The following is a 26,992-nucleotide window of genomic DNA, read 5'->3' on the forward strand; positions in this document are numbered from 1 at the left end:
ACTTTAGATTTCGATTCCTGGGGGCTTGGCTGGCCCCGGCTTCGGGCGGAAGCGGGCAGGTTGTATTTCAACACCGTTAAGTTTGTCATCCTTCCTCCTCCACACATCCTTTTCTCTCCGCCTCGGTTTCCTGTTGTTCATGCGGCCTGTCGCCCCGCTTTGGAGAAGCCCTCTGTTTTTCGGCTCGTTTAGTTTTTTCGCCTCTTGACATTTTGAGCGGTAGCAGAGGGGAAGGTAGATGTTTCGCAGCTCCACATACTGAGGGAGGGAGGGAGGGTAGGTTTATGAGTAAAACAATCAAAGCAGACCTGAAGCCAGCCCATGAAGGACCATAATAATTTATGATCCATTGTAAGTTTCACCGTAGGCTATGTTTTATATTCCACAACAGCCATGGGGCTGCTTACTGCCAGATATTACCACAATGTATTATCTCCTAATTGCTTCATTATAGCCGGAAGTCATACATACACAGACCCTTTTTTCGGTTTTCTTCAAGAGAGAGTTAAATCAGTGCTGTAGTTCCCACTTGATTTGCTTTGTACAGAAACGTTCCCCCGCGGTGCACACATCTCACAGAGGGGGCAGATCTAGGCCATCCCCATGAGTGCCAGAGGGCAGCCGGGGGGTGTGAGGAGGTCACCGGGGTCTGGCTGTGTGCTTCTACCACGACCCCGCGACCTTTGACCCCCCTCTCAAGCACTGAGAGGGTCACTCCGTTTAACAGGTCGGCTATTCAAGTCCAAGGCCCCTTTTAGCCTTTGAACCAGATCACTATTGTCCATATCACATATTATACAGTGAGAGGCTGAGTTACTGTTCTAAGATTTATACAATCTGAGACGAGTATCTTGTGAGTGAATCCTGGTTGTGGGGAGTAAACGCGTCGTTGTTCACGTGCAGGTGAAGCCGGCCCCTGCCCCATCGCCAGCCCCCAAGATGGTGGCTCTGTCGCTGAAGATCTGCGTGCGCCAGTGCAACGTGGTGAAGACCATGCAGTTCGAGCCGTCCACCGCCGTCTACGACGCCTGCAGGATCATCCGGGAGAGGGTCCCGGAGGCCCAGACCGGACAAGGTGAGACCCGACCCGACCGGATCGGGTCCGTAGTCTGCAGGGCGCACGGTTGGAAAACAGCCGAGGCTGCGTCTGCATGCATGCACACACACACACACACACACACACACACACACACACACACACCTGGCTAGCTTCTCCTCTCTCATCCTGTCCTCCCTCGGTCCTGTTCTCTTTCTCTGTCTGTGCACAAACGGTTTGAGGTTTGAAAAGCGTTTGGAAGATATTGCTCAACAGCTGTGCGCTGACCGTGTCCCTCTCACCCCCCAGCCTCTGACTACGGCCTGTTCCTCTCCGACGAGGACCCCAGGAAGGGGATCTGGCTGGAATCGGGGAGAACTCTGGATTACTACATGCTCCGGAATGGGGTAAGAAGAGATTGCCGTGGAGACCTGACATAAAATAACAGCCTCGGTGATCCATCTGCCAAGACATGCAACAGTTTATATCTGTTGCCGTGGAGGGAATGTAAATAACGTTGTCCCGGGTGACAGTATTATTGTGTATTCTGTGAACCCCCCCCCCACACACACACACACACGCACACACACACACACACACACACACACATCCTACTCTTTATATTTCCAAGATCAAAAACACCCACACACCATATGTATTGATTGGCTCTGTAGTGCTCAGGGGAGCTCGAAGAGGGGGAGAGGGTGAGCAGGTTCGAAATGGCGGAGATGCTACCTGAATTACAGAACGCCTTTGTGTGTTTCAAAATGGTTCTCTCCCATGCCCGCCTGCCGGAGAACGCAACGCAGGTGTCGGGCTCGCCGCGGTGACTATTCAGAGACGAGCCGCGTCTCATTGTTGTGATGAGAGGGACTGGGGAGGAATAGACGAGCGTTAAATAAGGTTTTCTGCCCTCCTTTCTTCTCCCTCTCCTCACTGCCTGGAGGATGAATGCGTTTGATCATACGCTCTCTCTCTCTCTCTCTCTCTCTCTCTCTCTTTCTCTCTCGCTCTCTCTTTCTCTCTCTCTCTCTCTTTCACCCTTCCTCCCTTTCTCTTTTTCTCTCTCTCTCTCACTCTATTTCTCTCTCTCTCTCGCTCTATTTCTCTCTTTCTCCCTTTCTCTCTCTCTCTCTCTCTCATTCAGGATATCCTTGAGTACAAGAAGAAACAAAGGCCTCAGAAGATCAAGATGCTGGACGGAGCTGTGAAGACCATCATGGTGGACGACTCTAAGACCGTGGGAGAGCTGCTGGTGACCATATGCAGCAGAATCGGTACGGAGCCCCTGCGCCCGCGGCCTCCCGGGTCTGAAACGGGACCAGCTCGTACGCTTCTTCCTGGGGAAAGTTCTGGCGCTGAGGTTGTGTGTCGTCCCGTCCTGCTGTAGGCATCACCAACTACGAGGAGTACTCCCTGATCCAGGAGGGCGTGGAGGAGAAGAAGGAGGACGGTATGGGGACCTTGAAGAAAGACCGGACCCTGCTACGGGACGAGAAGAAGATGGAGAAGCTCAAAGCCAAGCTTCACACAGACGACGACCGTGAGTTGGCAGAGTTTCGACCAGAATCGCGCGCCGCGTCATTTTGCCGTAGAGGTTATGCTTTCGGTGGCGTGCGTTTGTGCGTGCGTGCGCTTGTTTGCAGAATTACGAAAAAATTACCAGACTGATTTGCACAAAACTCAGTGGAACGGTGTAGCATGGGCAAACTTGCAACTTCTTAAATTTTGGAGAGGATCTGAATCATGGGTCGGGTCCACGGGCCGCCCAAACACAGCCGAACAGACCATTCACCGTCTTCAGTTTTTGGACTATGATTACGCAAAAAGTACCAAACCGTTGTTCATGAAACTCGGTTGAGGGATGTGTTATGGGCCACCTTAGAACCCATTACATTTTGGCCCGAACGGCCATTCGCCTCCATTATTTTTTGGACAAAAACTACCAGACTGCTTTTCATGAAATTCGGTGAAGGGATGTAGCATAGGCCAATTTAAAACCCATTCAATTTTGACATGCACAGAGCTGCAAAATGCATTCAGGGGCGGAGGTCTGTGCTCTCTGCGCACCATCCCTGCTTCTTGTTTGTGGCTGTTTGGTCCGGAGGGCTAACCTCACCTCAGGCCAAACCGTCCTCTTGAACTCCCCTGTCTTTTCTACAAAGTGTCTGTTTCCATCAGTCTGCTGCGCTGCCATTGTGGCGTGATGAGGTCAGGGGAAACGGCTGTGGCCGGGCCAACCGCTCGGCAGTCTGGGAATAATGGCCCGTTCGTCAACACAATGTGTACATTTACAGCCCTGCTGACATGATCACACACCTCAAGGGGACCTCTGTTATGATTTATGGAATATTTTGTTTCACCGGTACCGCGGCAGGGCGAGATGGTGAATACTGACCGTGAATATGGATACTATGTGTTTAGATTGACTGTATTTTGGTGTGTGTGCGTGCGTGCGTGCGTGTGCGTGTGCGTGTGTGTGTGTGTGTGCGTTTGTGTGTGTGTGACAGTGAACTGGCTGGACCACAGCCGGACGTTCCGTGAGCAGGGGGTGGAGGAGGCCGAGACGCTGCTCCTCAGGCGCAAGTTCTTCTACTCGGACCAGAACGTGGACTCCAGAGACCCGGTCCAGCTCAACCTGCTCTACGTCCAGGTCTGCGCCCCGCCCCCCCTCCCACCAAACCTCTCTGGCACTCTCACCCTCTCTGTACCCCTGCTCTGAACCCACTGTCATCCCAGATCTCCTGTACCCCTATCCTTAACCTACTGTCATCCCACATCATCATCCCATCTCCTCTCCCACTGTCGACTTCTCTCCGCTCTGCTCTCCGTCTCCCAATAACACCGTGCAGTTTATTTTCACGGACAGGGATTCAGTGATTTATCCAGAGTTTTCCCCGCTAACACAAATGTAATGGCTCGATCACTGACAGAAGGGAAGTCGTCCATTAATCAGTCACCATTAGTTCGGTTCGTCTGGAAGCTCTTCTCCATTCTCCCTCTCTAATGAAAGTGCCGAAGCGCTGATTAACAAATCACACTTCTGGCGAGGAACAATCAATCCCCAAACAGAGACAGGCCCCCCCCCCCCCCCCACCCCCCCTGCGGTCACATCAGCTATCCGTGTTCCGCAGGCTTGAAAACCCGCAATCACCCAGCTACCTTTCATCATCTTTGAACCGCGGCCATGTTTTTTTTTGTTTTTTTTTCCCCCCGGACTTGGTTTTTTCCATCAAAGGATGACGGGTAGTAGCCGAGCCTTCGACAAACACCTCCGGCCGAATCATCCGTCTCCCCCGTATCTCGATGGTGGTCAGAAGCAATTAGCTGAGCGTGCGCTGCAGTAGCCGGACGATGGCTGAGTTGGAGAGCTGGGGGTTGTTGTTGATGTATGGTACAGAAGGGCGTGTCGTGTGTGTGTGCGTGTGTGCGTGTGTGCGTGTGTGCGTGCGTGCGCGCGTGTGTGCGTGTTCCTCGCTGGGTGATTACGGCAAGAGAGGAGTGATGGTACGGGAGGAGCTCTCCACACACTATTAATGTGGTGTCTCTTCCGGCCCTGACGCCTGTCTCTCCCTCTCCCTCTCCCACTCCCTCTCTCTCTCTCTCTCTCTCTCTCTCTCTCTCAAATTCAAATAAGCTTTATTGGCACGATGGGTGAAAAGAACCCACATTGCCAAAGCAGTACATAAAGTCAACATTCAAAATAAATAAAAAGTGAGTGTGAGGGTGTGTTTTCTCCGACAGTGAGGGGTCTGGGTTGCTGCGAGTGCAGCTCTCTCTCTCTCTCTCGCTCCCTCTCTCTCTCTCTCTCTCTCTCTCTCGCTCTCTCTCAGACAGCAGTGTGGGCGCATCATCTCTCTGCTGTACACCTCATTATCACCAAAGCAATGATTATAACTGCCTCCAGACAAGTTTTTTCTTTGCGCACTCTCTGTGTGTGTGTGTGTGTGTGTGTGTGTGGGGGGGGGGGGGCAGGGGGGCAGGCAGGCGGGCGTTTGCCCATCTGTCTCTTGGTGTATATAAATGGGGTTAAGGAGGTTAGGAACCCCTCCTAACCTCCTTAACCCCATTTATATACACCAAGATATAGCATAGGACTCTATCACCAACGACACCACACATAGGTGTGTGTGTGTGTGTGTGTGAGAGAGAGAAAGATGGTCCCAGGGGCCCTGTCATTTTACACACACAGACGCACACCCTGACCCCTACTCATCCTCCCTCAGCTGGACAACAAAAAACAGCACTTCCAATTCTTGGCCTTGGCCTGCTGTCCTAAGTGGCTATTTGAGATGGGTGGCCAGATAGAGGCTCACTTCAATTAGCAGGTCGATGAGACCCTTCAGGCTCCCTGCGTAGACACTTCTCAACCAGCCGTCGATGGGCTGCACCCCCACATCCCCCTGAACCACTGTTAACACAGTCTGATAAAGAGACTCAATCCACCTTGGACTCCATCCACCAGTCTTTTTGTGGACGATCATTCTAGGAAGTAGAAAGTTCCTGATTAAGAACAAATATCTTCAGGTCGTCCCGGTGGTGGTAACATTGAACGTCCGTGTTCTTCCCCCCGACAGGCCCGTGACGACATCTTGAACGGATCTCACCCGGTGTCGTTCGACAAGGCCTGCGAGTTCGGGGGCATCCAGGCCCAGATCCAGTTTGGTCCGCACATAGAACACAAACACAAACCTGGATTCCTAGAGTAAGCATCTCCCCTTCAAGGAACTTACTTTCTTATTAAAAGAAAACAAAAAAAAAACTAAGATAAAAAACAATAATGTGATCATCTAAAAGGCAATGCCAGGCAATGCAGAGGTTTGTTCATTTGGCTTTCATAGAAGTACAGTTACTGTATGGCTGCCAGCTATCTGGGCACATAAATTAAATATTGAAATGTGATATTTGTATTCATATTGCAAATCCCCTCTAAATTAAATTGTTTTTTGTTTTGTTTCAAGGCTGAAACGGAAAAACTAAACCTCATGGTTTTATGTATGAACTCTCAACCTGTACCTGCGTTTAATTTCTTTCAGCCTGAAGGAGTTTCTACCTAAAGAATACATCAAGCAGAGGGGTGCGGAGAAGAAAATATTTCAGGTGTGTCCAGGTTATTAGAACACAGTCGTGTTAATACGCAATCGCATATCCTTTGGTTGTGCAGAACTTATTTGAGACAGCCATGTACCTGTCCAACACTTTGAATATGCAAACTCGCAGGACCACAAGAACTGTGGCGAAATGACGGAGATCGAAGCAAAAGTGAAGTACGTGAAGCTGGCGAGGTCCCTCCGGACGTATGGCGTCTCCTTCTTCCTAGTGAAGGTAAGAAAAGCCCGGTTTCAAAGGCCTAACAGGTGCAGTTAGCTCACTTCCAGCCCAAATGAAGCTTTTCATGTTCCAACACTCTGACCTCCCTGTTGGCCTCTTCTCATATGAGAGGAATTCCTCCCCTTCCACAAAAAAAAAAAATTCAATTCACCTGAGCATTACATTAAAACCTACCAGATGTCTGAAAAATGCTTGTCTGGCTTCTACCAGAGAGACCATAAGTGACATAGTTGAGTAGTTCTCCCTCTCGCAAGCGCTTTGCTTTTTTGTGCTGCTGACCGCATCATTCAGATGGCAAATCAAACATCTTCAAAGATGCCTTCTGCGGTAGTTTATTCTAGTGCGTTAATGGGCTGCACATACTAATTAATGTAACTAAGAAAATATTGCTATTTGCACTCTGAAGTTGAGGTTGTATTTGTTTAATAAAGCATATTTGGTACATGTGTTTTTAAGTGAAAGTGTAAGCAGTTAATATTTCTAACTATTTGTAGTATGGCTGAATATGAAAGGTGCATATCTGATGCAGTAGATAAACACACACACACACACACACACACACACAGAAAAAAACATCCCTCTCTCTCCCTCTGTCACCTCACCTCGGCTGTGGGGAGCTCAAGAGTTCCAGGAAGGAGCCCAGCTGTGCGCCGAGGCAGTGGTCTGTGGCGCAGCGCTTATTTCAGAGTGACCAGGGAGGGAGGGGAGGACGGAGAGGAGAGGGCAGCGGGGGTCGAGACTCCCTGGCTGTCCCTCCACCGGGCAGGTCCTGGGCCTGTGGCAGCTGCCACCCCGTTGGGGAATAGTGATGACCCCTGACCTTCACCTTATGGTGGCCCCTGAGGCCCAGAGGGTATGGAGCAGGGCTGAGCTTAAACACACCCCACCCCTGTCACCGGGGTCACCCTCAATCATCCCCCACTCTGCTCGGCCTCCAACCCACAGGGAGAGAGAGGGGGAGAAAGAGGAGAGGGAGAGACAGAGAGAAAGAACATTGTATGAATGAAGACTTCATATTCCTAGTGGGGGGAAATAGATTAAAAGAGAAATGGAGAGAGAGAAAGATAGAGAGTGAGGTAGAATGTGGCACACGCACACCACGCACGTTTTGATGGATTAGTCAGATTAAGGGCCGTCTCAACCGTTCATGTGAATATGAATTTTAATGAGGTTTTTGTTGCTTATCGCGCCCTGTCCTCTAATAACTCTGCGTTGCTTACTCGCCGTTGTTCACTCGACTGCGCAGGAGAAGATGAAGAGCAAGAACAAGCTGGTGCCCCGGCTGCTGGGTATAACCAAAGAGTCGGTGCTGCGGGTGGAAGAGAAGACCAAAGATGTGGTGCAGGAGTGGCCGTTGACCACCGTGAAGAGGTGGGCCGCCTCGCCCAAGAGCTTCACCCTGGTACGACCCCCTTCACGCCCGGCGGACGGCCCCCTGTGCCCGAAACCAACCGCACGCACGCACTGGCGTTTTACATTGAACCGCCAATTTATGTTATGCTCAGTTACACACCTACATCCGTTGTTTATACGGTTCACTTAGTGGAGTTTTCATTGTGCTAATTGCCACGATTGAGTGAATTAAAGCTTCCTCTGGAACGATCGTAAACAATCGCCGAGGAGCCTTTTGTCTACGTTCTGTCGTTCCTGTTCCCCGTAATTTACAGAGCAGCTCTTTTGTCTTCGTCAATGGCCCTCCTTTGTCTTTCTGCTGGGAGTCGATGAGCAAGACAGACTTCATTTAGTAGATCGGCCTTGTAGACATGTCGTCTTTACCAAGGCACTCAATTGAAGCACTCCTCCCTTTCTGGTGATTCTACGGGTGGCTTTTGTTTTGGAGTTTAATGTTCTCCTTATTGGTGAATCTATACCGCTTTGAAATATTCATAGAATCTAGTCAGCCATTCAGCCCGTCGACGTGGTGCGTTGTTCTTTTGTGGGTAACATTTCCAGGCGTCTTCAGTCGCTTGTAGTCGATGGGCTCTGATCTGTTTCACACCAGGAAGTAGGACTGCTAGGTGCAACAGATCGCCTGATTGAGTCTGTGCTTTTAAAAGGCTTCAGGTGCAGAGCACTTCTGCGAAAGCGCCGAGGAAGGCAGTTGGCGTAAATAAAGTATACTAGCATTGGAGCTACAGTACGGAGTATGCGACCCCTCCCTTTTTAAATTTGAGATGATCGTGTCCAGGGCTGAAAATTAACACCTGCCACCGGCCAAATGCAGGTAAAATTTCCAATTGGCGACTAGATTTGGGAAGGCTATCTGAAAAAAAAAAAAACTTGGCCGGTAGATTTTTTCATCTACAGTCCCCTTGGCAGGTGACTCACCGTGAGCCAAAAAGTTAATTGTCACCCCTGATCGTGTCCCTGGGTCAGCGCCTCATCAAATTAGGGGTGCGTTATCTTTCTTTTCACCCAAGTCACACTAGGAATATGAAATGAGAGGAGTTCGACGGAGAAACCTGACGTTACTCTCTGAAAGTGTCGCACAATTCTACCGTACTGTGCTGACTTCCACACAAAATGTCTTATGTATCGCTTGAGTGCATTTTTTATTAGTTTCAGCTGACGATGAGAAGACTAGAGCAGTCTACAGTTTGATATAATCCATCACAATAACGATAATTGTGTGTTCCCTCTGAATCTACTGGACCAGTTAGACTCTGTCTCAGTTAAACCCTGACGGTGTGTAGTAGTGTACAGAAGTGTGAATGCCCACTGCTGTGGTGGATTTTCAGAGCTTTATGAAGTGCTCTGTGGAAGTCTCACTGATGATATCCTGTTTAACGGTGCGAGTGCGTGTTGGACCGTTCTAGGACTTCGGAGAGTACCAGGAGAGCTACTACTCAGTCCAGACCACCGAGGGGGAGCAGATCTCTCAGCTCATCGCTGGCTACATCGACATCATCCTGAAGAAGGTAAGGACAGCCTCGACGCACAGTAAGACCGGGGTGTCTGAAGCAACTGTGATGTAGAACTGTGTAAAAATATCAAATATATCGTCTGCAGAAAGGAAAAACAAAACACTTTTCACGTTGGCTCCGTTGTTTTCTCTCTGCAGAAGCAAAGTAAGGACCGATTTGGTTTAGAAGGAGATGAGGAGTCCACCATGCTGGAAGAATCGGTCTCCCCAAAGAAGTACGTGAACCGATTTCCTAAACCCAGAATGACACAACAGCCGTCCGCCGACTGAACGTGGCCCTGGCCCTGTGCTAAAATATATACGTCCTACTACGGCTATTATAGTCCACAGGGCCACTTCCTGTTCGAATAGAATGATTCCCCAGAGACCCTCCTACAAAGGAAGTCTGCTGCCCCGGATAAACAAAGCCTTTATCTGGACATCCGTAATTACAAATGTATTAGTCCATTTATCTAGATGGGGCTCTGGTTAAATAATGGGAGCTGTTTTCCTGTCTAGTCTCAATTGATATTGCTTTTCCTATTCCGAGGAAATATTGGCCCCAGTTGTTGTTCTATGTGGGCCAGAATGGAGGGCCTAAGGCAAGGCACAGCCATTAATGCCACACACACACTCTCGCGCACACACACACACACACACACACACACACACACACACACACACACACACAGGAAACCAAATCTGGAAGGTTTCAGCTGTGGGGCAGTTAAAAAAAATATATTAAAAAAAAATACTATAAACAAAAAGCTTTGTTCCTGGAAGAAGGCAAAGAGCAGTGTTTGATGTGCTCACTGGTTTGTGTTAGCACCTCACACTGAGCCTGGCAGGCCGCCTGGCAGGCAGTCGCAAAAGTACGGAGATTCCACCATTATGGGTCGTTAGATGAGGCACCTGCAGATGTCAATACAACTAAATTGAATATTTAGAATGACAGATGGCTTCTAAGTCATGCATATACTTTGCAGGCTAAACTTGATAAACTAACCCATCCAACGAACTCTTCGTGTGTGTGTGTGCGTGTGCGTGTGTTCCAGGTCCACCATCCTACAGCAGCAGTTTAACCGCGTGGGCCGTGTGGAGCACGGTTCGGTGGCGCTGCCCGGCGTGATCCGCTCCGGCTCCATTGGTACCGAGTCTCTGAGCATGGGGTCCATGCCCTCTGCCCAGCAGCACATCACCATGGGCCAGATGCACCGGGGACACATGCCACCGCTGGTGAGGCCCGAATGGCTTTTTCTCTCACACACACACACACACACACACACACACACACACACACACACACTCATGCCACACCGTATTTCACACTTAGACTCAATAGTCTCAACAGTATACGCATTCTATCTACAGTACATCTGTAATGCATATTGTGTGTACTATCCATGTGTCATGCATCAGTATTTTGTGCGTGTGTGCGTGTGTGTGCATGTGTGTGCGCGTGTGCGTGCGTGTGCGTGTGTGTGTGTGCGTGTGTGTGTTAACAGAGCTGCGCTCAGCAGGCCCTGATGGGAACCATCAACACCAGTATGCAGGCGGTGCAGCAGGCCCAGGCTGACCTGGGAGAGGTGGATGACCTACCCCCGCTCGGACAGGACATGGTACGGTACACACACACACACACACACACACACACCCCTACCTACACACACACACCTACAGTACACACACACCTACCTACACACACACACCTACAGTACACACACACACCCCTACCTACACACACACCCCTACCTACACACACACCCCTACAGTACACACACACACCTACAGTACACACACACACACCTACCTACACACACACACACCCCTACCTACACACACACCTACAGTACACACACACACACACACACACCTACCTACACACACACACACACACACCCCTACCTACACACACACCTGCAGTACACACACACACACACACACACACAAGTTCTCATATTCTAATGCCCCTTTCCTACTCCAGGCGTCTAAAATGTGGATCCAGAACAAGGTAGACGAGTCGAAACACGAGATCCACTCCCAGGTGGACGCCATCACCGCCGGAACGGCCTCCGTGGTCAACCTCACAGCCGGTGAGTGGCTTCGGAACGGACCAGGGCCACGCCAGCTGGAGCTGGTCGAGGCGGACATACCCGTGTGGAATACGCCGCATTAGGAATCCCTTTTATATGGGATTTTGCATGGCCCTTGACTTTGGTTGGAAATCAAAAGTAAAACTGTTCAGAACCATTTATTTTGAAGCCCGTGAGGGTTTTGGAGCTCTTGTGGGGGTTACTCCTCGCTGTTTGAAACGATTTGCCCAATTACAGAATCCGCGGTTCGGGATTTGCTGGGATCTGCTTCTCATTTTGCTGTAGACGGTATCGTCCGGCTAATGGCTGAATTATTCTCCGTCCTGATGTGGCGTGTGGGCCAGACTGGCACCGTTCCCCGTTGGTCCGGTGCCACACTGGGTCCTGCCAAGATAAAACCAGTTAATCAACCATCTGTTAGACTGCTACACTATGTAGACTAGCCTGCTCCGTGGTCCAGTGGAGATCTGAGATCTCCATCAGACATCTTTCCTTAGGGCAGCTTTGGTCAGGGGGGCTCGAGCCTCGTTGATGAGGCCGGTCGCTGTGTGAGGTGACCAGAGGGCAGACGGGAAACGTGTCAACTGGGATTCCGTGCCCTTTCCCTTTGTTTCAATCTCTCTCTCTCTCTCTCTCTCTTTCACTACCCCCCCCCTCTCTGTTCCTCCCTCTCCCCAATCTCTCTCTCTCTCTCTCTCTCTCTTTCACTACCCCCCCCTCTCTGTTCCTCCCTCTCCCCAATCTCTCTCTCTCTCTCTCTCTCTTTCACTACCCCCCCCTCTCTGTTCCTCCCTCTCCCCAATCTCTCTCTCTCTCTCTCTCTCTCTTTCACTACCCCCCCCTCTCTGTTCCTCCCTCTCCCCAATCTCTCTCTCTCTCTCTTTCACTACCCCCCCCTCTCTGTTCCTCCCTCTCCCAAATCTCTCTCTCTCTCTCTCTCTCTCTCTCTCTCTCTCTTTCACTACCACCCCCCCTCTCTCTGTTCCTCTCTCTCTCTCTCTCTCTCTCTCACTACCACCCCCCCCCCCCCCCCCCCCTCTCTGTTCCTCCCTTTCCCCAGGCGACCCCACGGACACAGACTACACTGCGGTGGGCTGCGCCATCACCACCATCTCCTCCAACCTGACGGAGATGTCCAAGGGCGTCAAGCTGCTGGCGGCGCTCGTCAACGACGACATCGGCGGGGGCCAGGACCTGATGAAGGCCGCCAGGACGCTGGCCGGCGCCGTGTCCGACCTGCTAATGGCCGTGGAGCCCGCCTCCGGAGAGGTGAGGGGCGGTGTCCGGGTGGGGGGGGACAGAGTGCGGAGGGAGGAAGTGGAATGAAATTCCATTTAGCTTTGGGCCTTCGATATCTACATTAAAAACGGGCTTGTTGGTGATGCCTCGAATGTCACGTTTAGTTGCACCATTTTAATAATATTCTGCTCATGATAGGTTTTCAGCCGGCGTCTTCTGCGGTTTTAATTGACCAGAAACGGCTTTGCAGTCCCCCATAATGGAAGTGATTTAGATGAGTGTCTGAGTGATTGGACGCGTTTGTTTTTTCGGCAGCAGCCTTGGCACGGCGTCCCCCGGCTCTGTGAAATAATACAATCCGGGCTGTTCTTAACGATGTGGCGTTTCTCCCAATGCCAGTCCCAGCTGGCCGCACGTCCTGATTAGAACGGGCGCTCCTCTCCCCGATCGGGAGGGGGGCTGGGCGTCGCGGCGTGTCGTTGGCCCTCTGTCGTCGGCGTCGTTGTTTCCCACGTGTGGGACGAAAGCGGCCGCGTCTGAACAGAGGCGAAAGACAAAGTCGTCCCCTTTTGCTTTGTTTGGTCGGGGTAGAACGGGACACGAAAGCGCCGGAGAGGACCAGGGTGGTTTGAGTCGTTCGTATCTGTCCAGATGAGTAATGGAGTGCGCAGCCACCTGCGTATTCAGATCGTCCTGTTCCCGCCAGTGGGGAGAGTACTGTAGGTTGTTAAGCCCTTGGTATTGTTTTTCCGGTGGTATCTTTTGTGGTGAAAGGGATGAAATGTATTGTTTCCGAGAAAGTGTTGGATGTGTAATACATTCGAGCAGGGAGACCGAGTCAGTCTGTGCTGTGACAGTTTGAAGGCCAATTTTTTTTGGTGTTTGGGGGGAGGGGGGGGGGGGGGTCGACCCGGATGGCACTTCTTGTTGGTCTGTGTCTGTGTGGAATGGCAAGGTTCCGACGGGTCTTCTACGGTGTGTGTTTGTGTTGTCCCACATCCTCACTGTGTGTGTGTGTGCGTGTGTGTGTGCGTGTGTGTGTGTGTGTGTGTTCCACAGCCCCGGCAGACGGTGCTGACTGCAGCAGGAAGCATAGGCCAGGCCAGCGGGGACCTCCTGCGGCAGATCGGGGAGAACGAGACGGACGAGAGGTTCCAGGTAGCGTGACGCTCCCGACATCCGTCATCGTTACACCGCAGCGACTCTGCACACACGCCCCGCCTGAAACACAGTTATTAGTAATAATATTCCAGTACATTTGGAAACCTGAGGTTTTACCTGCAGTGAGAAGAAAACTCAATGAATACATTGGTGTCACAACTATGGAGATGATGATGTGTGTGTGTGTGTGTGCGTGCGTGCGTGTGTGTGTGTTCCAGGATGTCCTAATGAACCTGGCCAAGGCGGTGGCCAACGCGGCAGCCATGTTGGTGCTGAAGGCCAAGAACGTGGCCCAGGTGGCGGACGACACGGTGCTGCAGAACCGGGTCATCGCCGCCGCCACCCAGTGCGCCCTCTCCACCTCGCAGCTGGTGGCGTGCGCCAAGGTGAAGCGCCACGCTCTCCGCACACACACTCTGGCACTATGGCAACGTCGGGAGCCGCGCCTTCTGCGCTAGAGTTGAGGGAGCAGTAAAGGTTCAGTCCTAGTAAACACAAGTTCGTTCACCTTGACGTGATTGTGTGTCCTCAGATGTGTGTGTGTCCTCAGATGTGAGTGTATCTTTGGGCTTGTGGGTACAGTTTTTCCTGCAAATATTTACCCAGTTTTAATTGAGCAAGTTAGTGAGCTTTCCCCTCTGTCCTGCCTGGACTCATAATTGTTTTGTTAGCACTCCCCTCCCTGCAAAGCAGTGTGTAAACACATTTTATCTCTCTCCTTTTTCTCTCCATCTCTCTCCTCTTTTCTCTCCATCTCTCTCTCTCTCCTCTTTTCTCTCTTTTCTCTCCATCTCTCTTTCTCCTCTTTTCTCTCCATCTCTCTCTTTCTCCTCTTTTCTCTTCATCTCTCTCTCTCTCCTCTTTTCTCTTCATCTCTCTCTCTCTCTCCTCTTTTCTCTCCATCTCTCTCTCTTTCTCCTCTTTTCTCTTCATCTCTCTCTCTCTCCTCTTTTCTCTTAATCTCTCTCTCTCTCCTCTTTTCTCTTCATCTCTCTCTCTCCTCTTTTCTCTTCATCTCTCTCTCTCTCCTCTTTTCTCTTCATCTCTCTTTCTCCTCTTTTCTCTCCCTCCTCTTTTCCCTCCATCTCTCTCTCTCCTCTTTTCTCTCTCTCTCACTCTCTCCTCTTTTCTCTCTCTCTCCTTATCTGCCCATCTCTCTCTCTCTCTCTGTCCAGGTGGTGAGCCCCACCATCAGCTCCCCGGTGTGCCAGGAGCAGCTGATCGAGGCGGGCAAGCTGGTGGACCGCTCGGTGGAGGGCTGCGTCCAGGCCTGCCTATCAGCAACCGAGGACGGCGAGCTGCTGAAGCAGGTGAGCGCGGCCGCCAACGTGGTCAGCCAGTCCCTGGGAGACCTGCTGCAGCACGTCCGGCACTACGCCGCGCGTGGCGAGCCCATCGGACGCTACGACCAGGCCACCGACACCATCATGACGGTCACCGAGAGCATCTTCAGCTCCATGGGCGACGCCGGTGAGTTCGGGGGCCGGGGGGGGGGGGAGCTCTATGTGAGATGAGTAGTTACAGCATAAGATGGATAGATTTGAATGTCCATAAATCAAATTCATCATATAAATAATAGTTCTTGAATCAACCCTTGATTTTAAAATTGAAATGAGAAAATCCTTATGGTTGACAAGCATGGTGGGAACGCACCCTTTAAAACGATTCACACTAACTTAGCCATACTGAAATGTCACATGGTGAATTTGATAGTTAATTCCCCAGTGACTCAAATACTTAGCCTCGTGAGACCATCCTGATCTTGTGAGCTCACATTCCGGTTCTCTCCATGGATCAGTCTGTCTACGCAGCCGTACTCAAATACATGCCTCGTGAGAGCTGTGCTAGGGGCGCTGCCAATGGGTGTCAATCAAAATGATTAGCAGGACATGGTATTGACTATATTACCAGTGGACCTTCCAAATGCAGTCGGGTGAAGCATAAAAACATTTCCCCTGGGAAAAGCCTTCAATTCACAGCCTTTCATGAAACATAGGGCCGCCATTTTGATTAACGTGCTGCTTTGCAACATACTGTAGACATTGGTTTCCCCGTCACTCCGAGGCCCCTGCGGTCGATCGACACTTTCACGGCTCTTCTCTGTCCTGGCCCCTCTGGTGGAATAAACTGCCCACTGGCGTCAGCAGAGTCGCTGCCCATCTTTCGCCACAGGCTCAAAACTCACCTCTTCAAGAAGTACTACCACGATTTATCTTAAGCACCTACAGTATTGTATTTTTAGTTTTCTTGCATTTTGCCTTCAGCACTAGATTATGCTCTTAATATGTTCTCTTGTTTTAGAAAGGAGATGCACTTGTGAGTTCTGGTAGTAGTAAAGCAAGTAGTAGTACATTGGCCTCTCCTACATTAAATGCAATTATTGTACAGTAAGTCTCTTTGGATAAAAGCGCCAGCTAAATGACTATAATGTAATGTAATAGACACAAACCTCCTCAAGGGCAGTGGCACTGTTACGATTTTTTTCAGTAACAACTGGATGCCGGTTGGACAGGCAAACTGTTGGCCAGTTGCCAGACTGATCCATGTAGAGAAGCAGAAACTTAGCTCGCAAGCTCCTAACGGTCCTACAAGGCTGTCAGATAGTCTCAACCAGTCAGAAGATAATATGGCGTCTCACCCAACGGGTTGAAATGTTTGGGGGGGGGGGGGGGGGGGGGTAAGGACGCGGAAAAAGACTCACTTCTGCTCTGGGGGACAGTTGGTGGATCTGAGGGATTCACTTGAAGGCTCGCTGCCAGATGCCCACAGTATTGTTCCAAGTTAGCTTTGGTATGTGAATGTGTGAATAACTCTGTGGAAGCCAGAACATGGTTCTTGGCCGGGGAGGCAGCATCGGGACTGGGGATGACCCAGCTCTGTTGTTGGGCGACAACTGGACAGTCTGGAGGCTGTGGTGGAGAGGAGGACGAGGGACAAACTGAAGTCTATCCTGGACAACCCCTCTCACCCCCTCTGAGACGCGCCGTGGCAGATGGCGAGCACCTTCAGCCACAAGCTCATCCTTCCCAAGTGCGAAACAGAGCGGTTCAGGCGTTCCGTTGTGCCAGCAGCCATCAGAATATACAGCAGCGCCGGACTAGACTTATTTCCCTTTACTGTACTCTCATCTACCTCCTTGGCAGAGGGCCTCAACCATTTCTACGCCCGCTTCCAAGGACGAACGCCACCCCTCCCACCACCTCGTCTCCCTGATAATTCCCACCCATCCGGGAGACCTTATAGGGCCTTCAAAGCCCGCACCTCCAGGCTGAAAAACAGCTTCTTTTCTAGGACCATCATGGAGCACGACAAACACTCCACTTCTACGTCCGCTGTATCATCTTAACAAGATAGGACTTATAGCAGTACGGGACAGTGTGATACACACGTAGAAGCAATATGGGACTGTGTAATATTATGGTCCAGTAGGAATGGGACTGTGCAGTAGGAGGACTTGTAATTACTTGTGTAGTGCAATATGGGACTTGTAATTACTTGTGTAGTGCAATATGGGACTTGTAATTACTTGTGTAGTGCAATATGGGACTTGTAATTACTTGTGTAGTGCAATATGGGACTTGTGCATTTGAGATCCATACAATATGAGGCTGCAATAACTGAGGGGACTGTAACTGAACTGTTTCACTGATGCTGCTACGACTGATGCTCTTATTGTGTTTGTGTGTGTGGTGTGTGTGGTGTGTGTTGTGTGTGCACGCGCGCGTGTGCTTGTGTGTGTGTAGGTATGGCTGTGAGTATTGTTGGGGATACTGAGGATGCACAAGGAAATCTCGTACTTTGTATGACTAAAGCTTTTGAACTTGATCTCTCTTTCTCATTCTGTTTCTCTCTCTCTCTCTCTCTCCCCCTGTCTCTCTCTCTCTTTCTCTCTCCTTGATCCTCCTTCCCTCTCCCTCTCTCGCTGTGCGCAGGTGAGATGGTGCGTCAAGCCCGGGTCCTGGCCCAGGCCACCTCTGACCTGGTCAACGCCATGAGGTCCGACGCCGAGGCCGAGGTGGACGTCGACAACTCCAAGAAGCTGCTCGCCGCCGCCAAGCTTCTGGCGGACGCTACCGCCAGAATGGTAGAGGCTGCCAAGGTAACGACACGTCCGCAGGGAGACCAGTTTATTAACACCAGCAATGGGGGGGATTTTTCATGCCTGTAAGTGCTAAGGCACACTCTCTCTTGGGCGTCGGTATCCTGCTGTTCTCACTAATGGCCCATCGGTCTACATCTCAGTAGTGCACGCATCACCACAAGCCATAGCCTAGCTTAAGCTACTTGATTTTATGTTGAAAAAGAAAAAAAAACATCAGTGTAATACTTTTCAGGTTTTTAGAAAATCACTATCATGTCTGAAGACACTAACTTGATGTGGCAGGTGGCTTGCTTCGCATAGCCATCTTGGAAACGGTTTGGAAAAGGGCAGGCACTCTCAAAAATACTTGGCAGGTGATTGGATGAACCATCTGAAAAAAATCAGAAAAGATCTATCACATCCAACTTCAACCGCTTCTCGCTGTCACAAACTATTATTTCAATTCCTCAGAACCAACACTGATAGGCGAGATTGTTTTGCGATCGTTTTTGCGATTTTGCCAGTAACAATGTGAGCTCACGACATCAGGATGGTCTCACAAGGCTATGAAGACGCAACAATCCCGTAACAATCTAGAATGGAGTAATACGTGTAGATTCTTTTGTGCCGTCCTTGTGTTCAATCCCGCGGCTGTTCCTTACACGCTGGCCTGGAGTGTTCCCGTAACGAATAGAAACCCGCACCATAGGTATCATATCTCGCCAAGTCTCCATCAATATGTCATTCAACGGTGAAAGAATAAATGTTCATGGGAGCATAGTGTGCAGAATCTTTCGTTTTCCAATCGTTCAACAGTCAACACGTGCGTTCCGAGGGTTCTGGGAGCAGCTCCCTCAAGCGTACCGCTGTCAGATTATACCGTTCTCGGTTTTATTGCGAGAACATTTTGCTCATTTTGGGGCCTTTTACTGGCTGATTGGCTCACTAATTCATGTTCAGACTCCTATCAATTCCAAACTCCACGTCTGATCCCCCATCAGACTCAGAATGCCAGGTGCGGGAGGATTGCCAATGCCTCATCGGCCCAATTCTTTTCTGTCAGCCTGCCATTTTCTAGCCTGCTGAGTATAGTCTCCAAATGACTTCAATTTATTTTCTGCGTCACATTCATTGTCTCGGTGCCCTAATGGGGCCATTATGCAAATGCGTGATTTGGCCAGAGGAGAGAGGCCGAGCCATTCACTCTAGAGGGCCACTCTTCCCACGTATAGGTGGTGCTTGAAAAAAAAGGTGTGCTGTTGTAATCCACGTTTTGTATCATGATGACAGCGTAGGCGTGGGGTATGGATGTTTGGGAAAAGTCAAGGCAGGGGCAAAACGTTGAGTGGACGCTAACGGAATAATTTAAACTTAAGTACCACAACGCTCATTGGCATGGCAAACTGTTCTAGTGTTGAACCACTCCTCAAGAGACCCGCCCTAAGGCCCGCCGGGTTCTCCAATGCAAAGTGGGCTTTACATAGTCGGCCTGGGTAGAACAGAGGACCCAACATCCTTGGAGAGCTGTGTGCGTGTGCGTGTGCGTGTGCGCGCGCGCGCGTGCGTGCGTGCGTGCGTGCATTTTGAGGGCCCCATAAGGTTATGGTTCATTTTAGGGTCAAAGGCTAGGGTTTAGGGCTTAGGTTACAATTATCGTTATGGTTAGGTTTATGGTTAGGGATCAAATGTTGTGTTTATGGTTGGGTTTAGGTTTAGGGTTAGATTTAAGGTTAGGGTCAAAGGTTATGTTTAGGGTTAGATTTACGTTTATGGCTACAGTTAGGTTTAGGGGGCCCCACACAGATGTAAAGACAAACTTGTGTGTGTACAGTACGTGTGTGGACATAAATAAATGATTCAAGTATGTGTGTGCGCTGTGCATGTGTGTGTGTGTCTGGCTCAGTGGGCTCCCATCAGCATGCTCCCCTCCGTACCAGTGACATCACCATGTCTGACCCCCTTCCCCCCCCCCAGTGACCTCTGGGTACCGCCGGTTTGTAACAGTGACCCTCTGTGGTGACCCCTCGACTTCAACACCACCATGAGACTATGCGACAGAGAGGTTCTCACTGTACAGGGAATGATGACGACACTATGGGGCCTGGAGGAATTTGGCTAGTTCCTGTTATGTCAGGACTGGCCTTTGCTCTCTCAAGTTAAAATGTCAGGATATACAAAGAAGCGTTTCACGTTTTATGGTTGCCTGTAGGTTGAGAGAGGCCTACCGCATACCGTCCTTGCTTGCAAAATTACTTTATTATGAAAAACATTTCGATCACATTAGACCTTTATTGTAAACCTTTAGGTTACAGTGACCGAAACAACACGTTTTTCATAATAAAATCATTTTGCAAGTAAGGACAATTTAAGTAACTGAGCGTAGAACGCACTTAACGGGTTGCTCAGTTACGCTCAGACTGATCTGCTAAGTGCGCAAGTGAGCACTTCTAAACTACCATCAGTCTGAGCAAACACAAAAGAAGATGGATCCCAAAAGGATGCTCGTACACCTCATGGAGGTAGGCCTATACCTCTCTAGTGCTGATGGCACACTAAAGGCATCCGTTTTAGTGAGCGAAGAGGAAATGAGTCGCATAGATGAAGGGATGTCACTGCCTCCTCCACCAAAACATTGAATAACGCACCTACTACTACTGCTTTGTGCATAGCCATTTTCACTGAATGTTTTTGACATGACGGTTGATAAGCGCTCGGAATGAGCAGAACGTTAATTGTTTTTGAAATGCGCTCGGCGCTCACAGTGAGCATTCTAAGCGTGAGCGCTCAGTTACTTAACACACCCAGTGTGTGGGAAGCCTCTCAACTTACATGGATCGGTTGACTCCTACACACCTGCTGAAAAACACAGGTGTACAGCAACCTAACAGGCAGTATGTCTGCCTGGAATGTCAAATTGGATTGATTCAAACTGGATTGATTCAACTCCGAGCAAAGCAGGCCAGTCCGAACGCCCCCTCGGTGCTGCGAGACCTTCATAGTTTTACTCACATCTTTCCTGCTGTGTGAATGAATCCCAGTGTTGCAGACAAGTATTAATGGTTCTTCACCCCATGAATATTAAATGAGGCCATAGCTTAGCTCCGGTTAGAGGTTTTTGATGTGCGTCGCATTAATCATGAACAGATCTTTAACTATCGTGGATGGAGGAGGAGGCTTTTGCTGGCGGTTGCCGTGGTGACCTTCAGTAAGGTTAGCAGCCGTGTAACTCTAGCCGGAGAGGAGTCGTGGTTTAGTCGTGACGGGATAGCGTCTTGATGGCGTCGGGTTGACAGCTGAAAGATGAGAGAGGCCTGTTTTCTAGCTAATAGCTATTTAACTGGCTGTAGCTTTGTCTGTGGACTCCAGATGTCCAAATGTTTAAGGTGGGACGATACAGTGCACTAAACTATTTATTTTGCACCATTATTGAATGATTATTCTAAATAGGTTATTCTACAGTGTTTTTTTTTCTACCTTTAGCGCTTTGTCTTACAGCAAACCCAATATATTTAATACTGTTCACGCATCATGGAATGTGAGACGCAACAGCGTTGTTGATGGGTGCAATTACTCATCCCAGTTCCAGACTGTCTAATATGACCCACGCCTTTATCAAAAAACACAGTTTCCATTTTAATTATCTTCAAGTAATTATATACCCCTATCTTGAGAGGAACTGTGGCGCACTGTGGGCGATGCCTGCGCTCATCCTGTAAGTGCGTGCTTAATATAAACATCACCTTGAGCCGTTGTGCACTTCTAGCAGCCACTGTGTGTAGGATGAGTTCCTGTCCTCGGAGCAGCAGGTGAAGCCACCCAGCTGCTTGTTAATTAACTAAATGGCAGTGGGCTTAGCCTCTCAACACACACACACACACACACACACACACACACACACAATGGAAAGCAAAGGCTCTTAGTGATATTGGTTTGGGTGAACCCTGTTACATGTTGTGCTCTCTTAGTCAGAGCCAACCAAACGGATATAAAGTGATCTGCAGGCAGCAGAGGTCTGCATGTATGAGACGTCTCGGTCACTACTGGTCTGCATGTATGAGACGTCTCGGTCACTACTGGTCTGCATGTATGAGACGTCTCGGTCACTACTGGTCTGCATGTACGAGTCGTCTCGATGGCTTCTGGTAAATTGTCGGAGTTGAGCTGAAGCCTCATTGGACCGGAGTAAGACTGCACAAATTGCTTGCAATGCCTTTCAGTCTTGTGTGTCGCAGCTTGGTCCTATGCCAGCTCAGCCTAACTGTGTGCGTGTGTGTGTGCGTGTGTGCGTGTGTGCGTGTGTGCATGCGTGCGTGCGCGCGTGTGCGTGTGTGCGCGTGTCTCTGTGTGCGCGTGTGTGTGCGTGCGTGTGTCTCTGTGTGCGCGTGTGTGTGCGCGTGTGTATGTGCGTAGGGAGCGGCGGCGTACCCTGAGAACGAGGACCAGCAGCAGCGGCTGAGGGAGGCGGCCGAAGGGCTGCGCGTCGCCACCAACGCCGCCGCCCAGAACGCCATCAAGAAGAAGCTCATCAACAGGCTGGAGGTGAGGAGGGAGGGGGCGGGGCTGGAGGTGAGGAGGGAGGGAGGGGGGCGGGGCTGGAGGTGAGGGAGGGAGGGGGGCGGGGCTGGAGGCGAGGAGGGAGGGGGCGGGGCTGGAGGTGAGGAGGGAGGGAAAAACGTGTTACATTAGGCTACCCTCCTATCTCATATTTGGCTGTAGAGTTTCCTGCACATAAAAAGCCCAGAACAAACTTTTGTATATCGTAACTTGTATATTGTTAAAAGACAGGTTTGGAATTTAGCATTTTAAGTCGTTTTATAAGGTTATTTACGATCATTTACAATGGCCAATATTAAAGTTTCGTCAAACAGTGCACTCTCGAGATGTAGCCCATCGCCGCTAACATACTCAGTGGATCCATAGGTGCATAGACCAGATCCCTCAAGAACACCGTAAACTCTCGTTTTCAAAGACAGGAAACTCACCACTGGTGTCCTTTGATGTTCTGACAAAAGAAAATCACCACAAAGTATTCATCATAGAGTTTATGGTGCTTTTGAGGGATTTTGTCTATGCACTTATGGATCCATTGAGTGTGTTAGCAGCGACGGACTATATCTCGAGAGTGCACCGTTTGACGAAACTTTGATATCGGCCGTTGTATATGATCGTAAATAACCTTATAAAACGACTTAAAATGCTAAATTCCAAACCTGTCTTTTAACCATACACAAGTTACGATCTACAAAAGTTTGTTCTGGGCTTTTTATGTGCAGGAAACTCTACAGCCAAATATGAGATAGTATGGAACACTATCTTATATTTGGCTTTCCTGTAGCGTTTCCAACATATAAAATGTCCAGAACAAACGTTTTGTTTGTCCTAACTTGAATATGGTTAATGTTCCATACTGTCTTATATTTAGCTCTCCTGTAGAGTTTCCTACACATAAAATGCCCAGAACAAACCTTTGTATATCCTAACTTGAATACTGTTAATGTTCCAGACCGGCTTGTGTACATTTAGCAGTTGATTTACGCCGTGCTGTTGGATAAACAGTTTTCCATTCTCTCCCTGCTTACATTCCTACAATATCTTGCTTGTTTTCCGTCCTATGGATATAAAGACAAACACAGTTTTGGTCTCAGAGCAAGTTTCCATGCGAACTCGAGAGAGAAGTAGTTGAGCTCGCCGGCCGTCATCACAGGATGCTTCGGCCCAGCGTCTAAACAGAACCTCGCCGCTAAACGGAGAGGGCGTGCGTTTCGATTGGCCGGCCCGGTGATTCCGTGCATGCCCGTGATGTGTGTTGACGTTCCGCAGAATGCCGCCAAGCAAGCCGCCGCCGCCGCCACCCAGACCATCGCTGCCTCCCAGAACGCCGCAGCGTCCAACAAGAACACGGCTGCCCACCAGCAGCTGGTGCAGAGCTGCAAGGTAGTGAACGCAAACGCCCTCTCGGTCGGGTCGGGGGGGGGAGGGTGACTTGGGACCGGTTTAGCCCCAGAACTCTGTCCCCTGCATACCAGCCATAATTGCGTTACGCGTCCTTACTAAGCCCACTGTAGCTGTGATGTGGTGCAGCATTGTGTACATGTGCTGACTGTGTGTGTGCGTGTGTGTGCGTGTGTGTGCGTGTGCGTGCGTGTGCGTGCGTGTGCGTGTCTCTGCGTGTCTGTGCGTGTCTGTGCGTGTCTGTGCGTGTCTCTGCGTGTCTGTGCGTGCGTGTGTGTGTGTGTAGGCGGTGGCGGATCACATTCCCCAGCTGGTCCAGGGGGTGAGGGGGAGCCAGGCCCAGCCTGATGACCTGAGTGCCCAGCTGGCCCTCATCATCTCCAGCCAGAACTTCCTCCAGGTAGGCGCCAAGCGTGGCTCCGCCTCCGGAACTCTGTATCATATAGAAATACGCTGATCACAGCTTGCAGTTGGTCTTTAGCGAAGGTCGCCGAGATGCACGTCAGCCGTTCCAAGTGTGCGTTCGGGACGATGTTGACATTTCCTGTTTCTCCTGGGAAGCCTGGCAGCAAGATGGTGACTTCAGCGAAGTCTTCGGTTCCCACGGTGACCGACCAGGCAGCCGCCATGCAGCTGGGTCAGTGTGCTAAGAACCTGGCCACCAGTCTGGCAGAGCTGCGCACCTCTGCACAGAAGGTATACACACACACACACACGCACATGCACGCGCACAAACACACACACACAAACAAATATGCACACGCACACATACACACACAAACATGCACACACGCACACACACACACACACACACACACATGCATGCGCACGCACACACACACACACACAAATATGCACACACAAAAACATGCACGCACACAAAAACATGCACACGCACACGCAGGCGCGCACACACACACACACACACACACACACACGTACAGACACACACACACACACACAAACCTTATTCATACCCGTCATCTGGCCCTGGCGCTATGCATACTGTTACCCAGCTCACCCAGTGTCTGTTGGTCCGTCTGTCTGCGTGGCCCCTGTGCTCTCGTAGGCCCATGAAGCCTGTGGCCCCATGGAGATCGACTCGGCCCTCACAGCCGTACAAACACTCAAGAGTGAACTCCAAGACGCCAGGATGGCCGCCGGCGAAGGACAACTGAAGCCTCTCCCTGGAGAATCGGTCAGATTTCCGACTCACTAAACTACCCATCTTGCCAAATATTCAACTGACCCAGCAGTTTGACTCCCTGCAGTCTGATGTTGGTGTTCCATGTCTCCCTGGTGCAGTTGGAGAAGTGTGCCCAGGACCTGGGCAGTACCTCCAAGTCTGTAGGCTCCTCCATGGCTCAGCTGCTCACCTGTGCTGCGCAGGGCAACGAACACTACACAGGTAGGCACTACCGCCAGGGGTCTCCCACCCCTACGGCCAGGGGTCACCCAGCCTTCGCAAGGCCTCTAACCCTAACCCTAACCCTAACCCTGAGCTACACGGGACAGACAGGATATGTCCAGATAACAGCACAACATTTCTAGGCCTATATCTACAGTATATGACGGCGGTTTTATGATGGTGGTTCCAAGTTTAACCAGAAAAAACCTTCCCCAATCCTAGGTCGTCTTCTAATAGACGTTGTGTTCCTTTAGTAGGCTTGTCTACAAGAAAGGCTTATGTGAGCTGATTGAATTTGCTGCGTTCCTTCCCTGAGTGTTAAGTTGTAAGTGAAATGTGTCGCATTCCCTATAAATCTTGATTATAGTTTAGTGCCTGGGAGGCAGCCAGTCGTTTGGAGCCTGTAAGAAGGTGCCTGCTAGACCTAAAGCAGCTGCACACACTTCTACGGATATGGTTATTCAAAGCTGTACATTCATCCAGACGTTGGAGGGATATCAGTTTGATACGTGTCAGTCGGCTACGCCGGTTTCTCTGGTATTCCTTCTTTGAAGACCGTTAAAGGGGTGTTATATTTATATCGGACTGACCCGTCTCTGTGTGTAGGGGTGGCAGCCAGGGAGACGGCCCAGGCCCTGAAGACGCTGGCGCAGGCGGCGCGAGGCGTGGCGGCCTCCACCACCGACCCTCTGGCGGCCGCCGCCATGTTGGATTCCGCCCGCGACGTCATGGAGGGCTCGGCCATGCTGATCCACGAGGCCAAGCATGCGCTGGTCTCCCCCGGCGACGCAGAGAGCCAACAGAGGCTGGCTCAGGTGAGAGGGGCCGGGGGCTCCGGTACATAACGGCAACACTCGTTAGTCGTGTTCTGTTCTGTCGTATCCCTTTATGCTCCCTAGAAAGCCTCTAGTCCCTGAGTAGAACCCGCAGAAGACGGGCTGAAATTTTAATGCCTTTTAACTGCAGGAGCAGTTTTATTGTCACTTCGAAGCCTACTTATCCCCCCCCCCCCCCCCCTCTCTCAATAAATCCACTTCACAGTCTGTCTTGTGCAGTGAAGGTCAAGATCAAGACATCCACTTTATTCAGTAGTACTCTCCCTTAATTTATCCCCAGACCACCTTCGGGTGTGGAAAGACATTTAACTTTTTCCTTCGAGAGCACAAGTATGAGACATGTACATTGGATAACTATATCTACTGTACTCAGCAGGGCCAGAAATGTAACACCTTTCAGATACAGTACAGCGAAGTTATCTGCTGATCCAAACCCACTGGAGCAGCAGATTTTCTGCCTGGGCACACATCAAAAATTAACATCTCGTCCTCCCCATGTCCTCTCCACAATATGAATAAATTATGCATTTGTAGATAAATTAACATGGGACTGGACAGAATCTTGATGCTGTTTTATCCCTTTGCAAATGAGAATGAATCGTAGATTGTAGTTGTAGGTGTGGGTGGAAACTGGTCCACATTGAAAATTATAAAATCGACCCCGAGCCCGCGCTTTGCCCTATTGCCATTGGCTCTTTCAGATCTGGCCGACCGGCTCCAGTTGTGTCCGTTTCATGTGTCCAGGTGCTCTCTGATGCTCTGTCTGGGCTGTTCTGGCTCCACAGCTCATTGTCACCTGCCCAAAGGGGATATAACACTGGGTAGCATCTGTTGGAAACAGAAGTGCAAATTGCTAACATCATTTACACCTCTCTCCTTCTCAGTTCATTTACATTTTTGATTTTGAACACTGCTCGACATCACGCACACACACACACACATTCACCCACTCA

The 26,992-nt window shown here is 50.3% G+C and overlaps 1 protein-coding gene across 1 annotated transcript in view; it reads left to right on the forward strand.

Annotated features, from left to right (window-relative positions):
• Positions 1 to 939: 939 nt before the first annotated feature.
• Positions 940 to 26,992, forward strand: part of tln2a (talin 2a) — a gene marked incomplete at both ends in the record, with an annotated part of 47,219 nt that continues 21,166 nt past the window's right edge. The window contains 26 exons of the mRNA XM_084436519.1: positions 940 to 1,075; positions 1,346 to 1,443; positions 2,184 to 2,313; positions 2,427 to 2,579; positions 3,547 to 3,689; positions 5,614 to 5,741; positions 6,073 to 6,136; positions 6,257 to 6,361; positions 7,614 to 7,769; positions 9,184 to 9,285; positions 9,429 to 9,505; positions 10,325 to 10,505; positions 10,775 to 10,888; positions 11,254 to 11,362; positions 12,423 to 12,631; positions 13,661 to 13,759; positions 13,981 to 14,148; positions 14,938 to 15,232; positions 17,695 to 17,861; positions 22,254 to 22,382; positions 23,664 to 23,777; positions 24,082 to 24,195; positions 24,357 to 24,491; positions 24,865 to 24,993; positions 25,101 to 25,203; positions 25,810 to 26,018. Of these exons, the coding sequence (XP_084292645.1) occupies positions 940 to 1,075; positions 1,346 to 1,443; positions 2,184 to 2,313; positions 2,427 to 2,579; positions 3,547 to 3,689; positions 5,614 to 5,741; positions 6,073 to 6,136; positions 6,257 to 6,361; positions 7,614 to 7,769; positions 9,184 to 9,285; positions 9,429 to 9,505; positions 10,325 to 10,505; positions 10,775 to 10,888; positions 11,254 to 11,362; positions 12,423 to 12,631; positions 13,661 to 13,759; positions 13,981 to 14,148; positions 14,938 to 15,232; positions 17,695 to 17,861; positions 22,254 to 22,382; positions 23,664 to 23,777; positions 24,082 to 24,195; positions 24,357 to 24,491; positions 24,865 to 24,993; positions 25,101 to 25,203; positions 25,810 to 26,018 (3,567 nt within the window). The remainder of the gene's footprint in view (positions 1,076 to 1,345; positions 1,444 to 2,183; positions 2,314 to 2,426; positions 2,580 to 3,546; positions 3,690 to 5,613; positions 5,742 to 6,072; positions 6,137 to 6,256; positions 6,362 to 7,613; positions 7,770 to 9,183; positions 9,286 to 9,428; positions 9,506 to 10,324; positions 10,506 to 10,774; positions 10,889 to 11,253; positions 11,363 to 12,422; positions 12,632 to 13,660; positions 13,760 to 13,980; positions 14,149 to 14,937; positions 15,233 to 17,694; positions 17,862 to 22,253; positions 22,383 to 23,663; positions 23,778 to 24,081; positions 24,196 to 24,356; positions 24,492 to 24,864; positions 24,994 to 25,100; positions 25,204 to 25,809; positions 26,019 to 26,992) is intronic.

This window comes from Borostomias antarcticus (assembly GCF_949987555.1).
Source record: "Borostomias antarcticus genome assembly, chromosome: 4".
Taxonomy (NCBI): Eukaryota; Metazoa; Chordata; class Actinopteri; order Stomiiformes; family Stomiidae; genus Borostomias; species Borostomias antarcticus.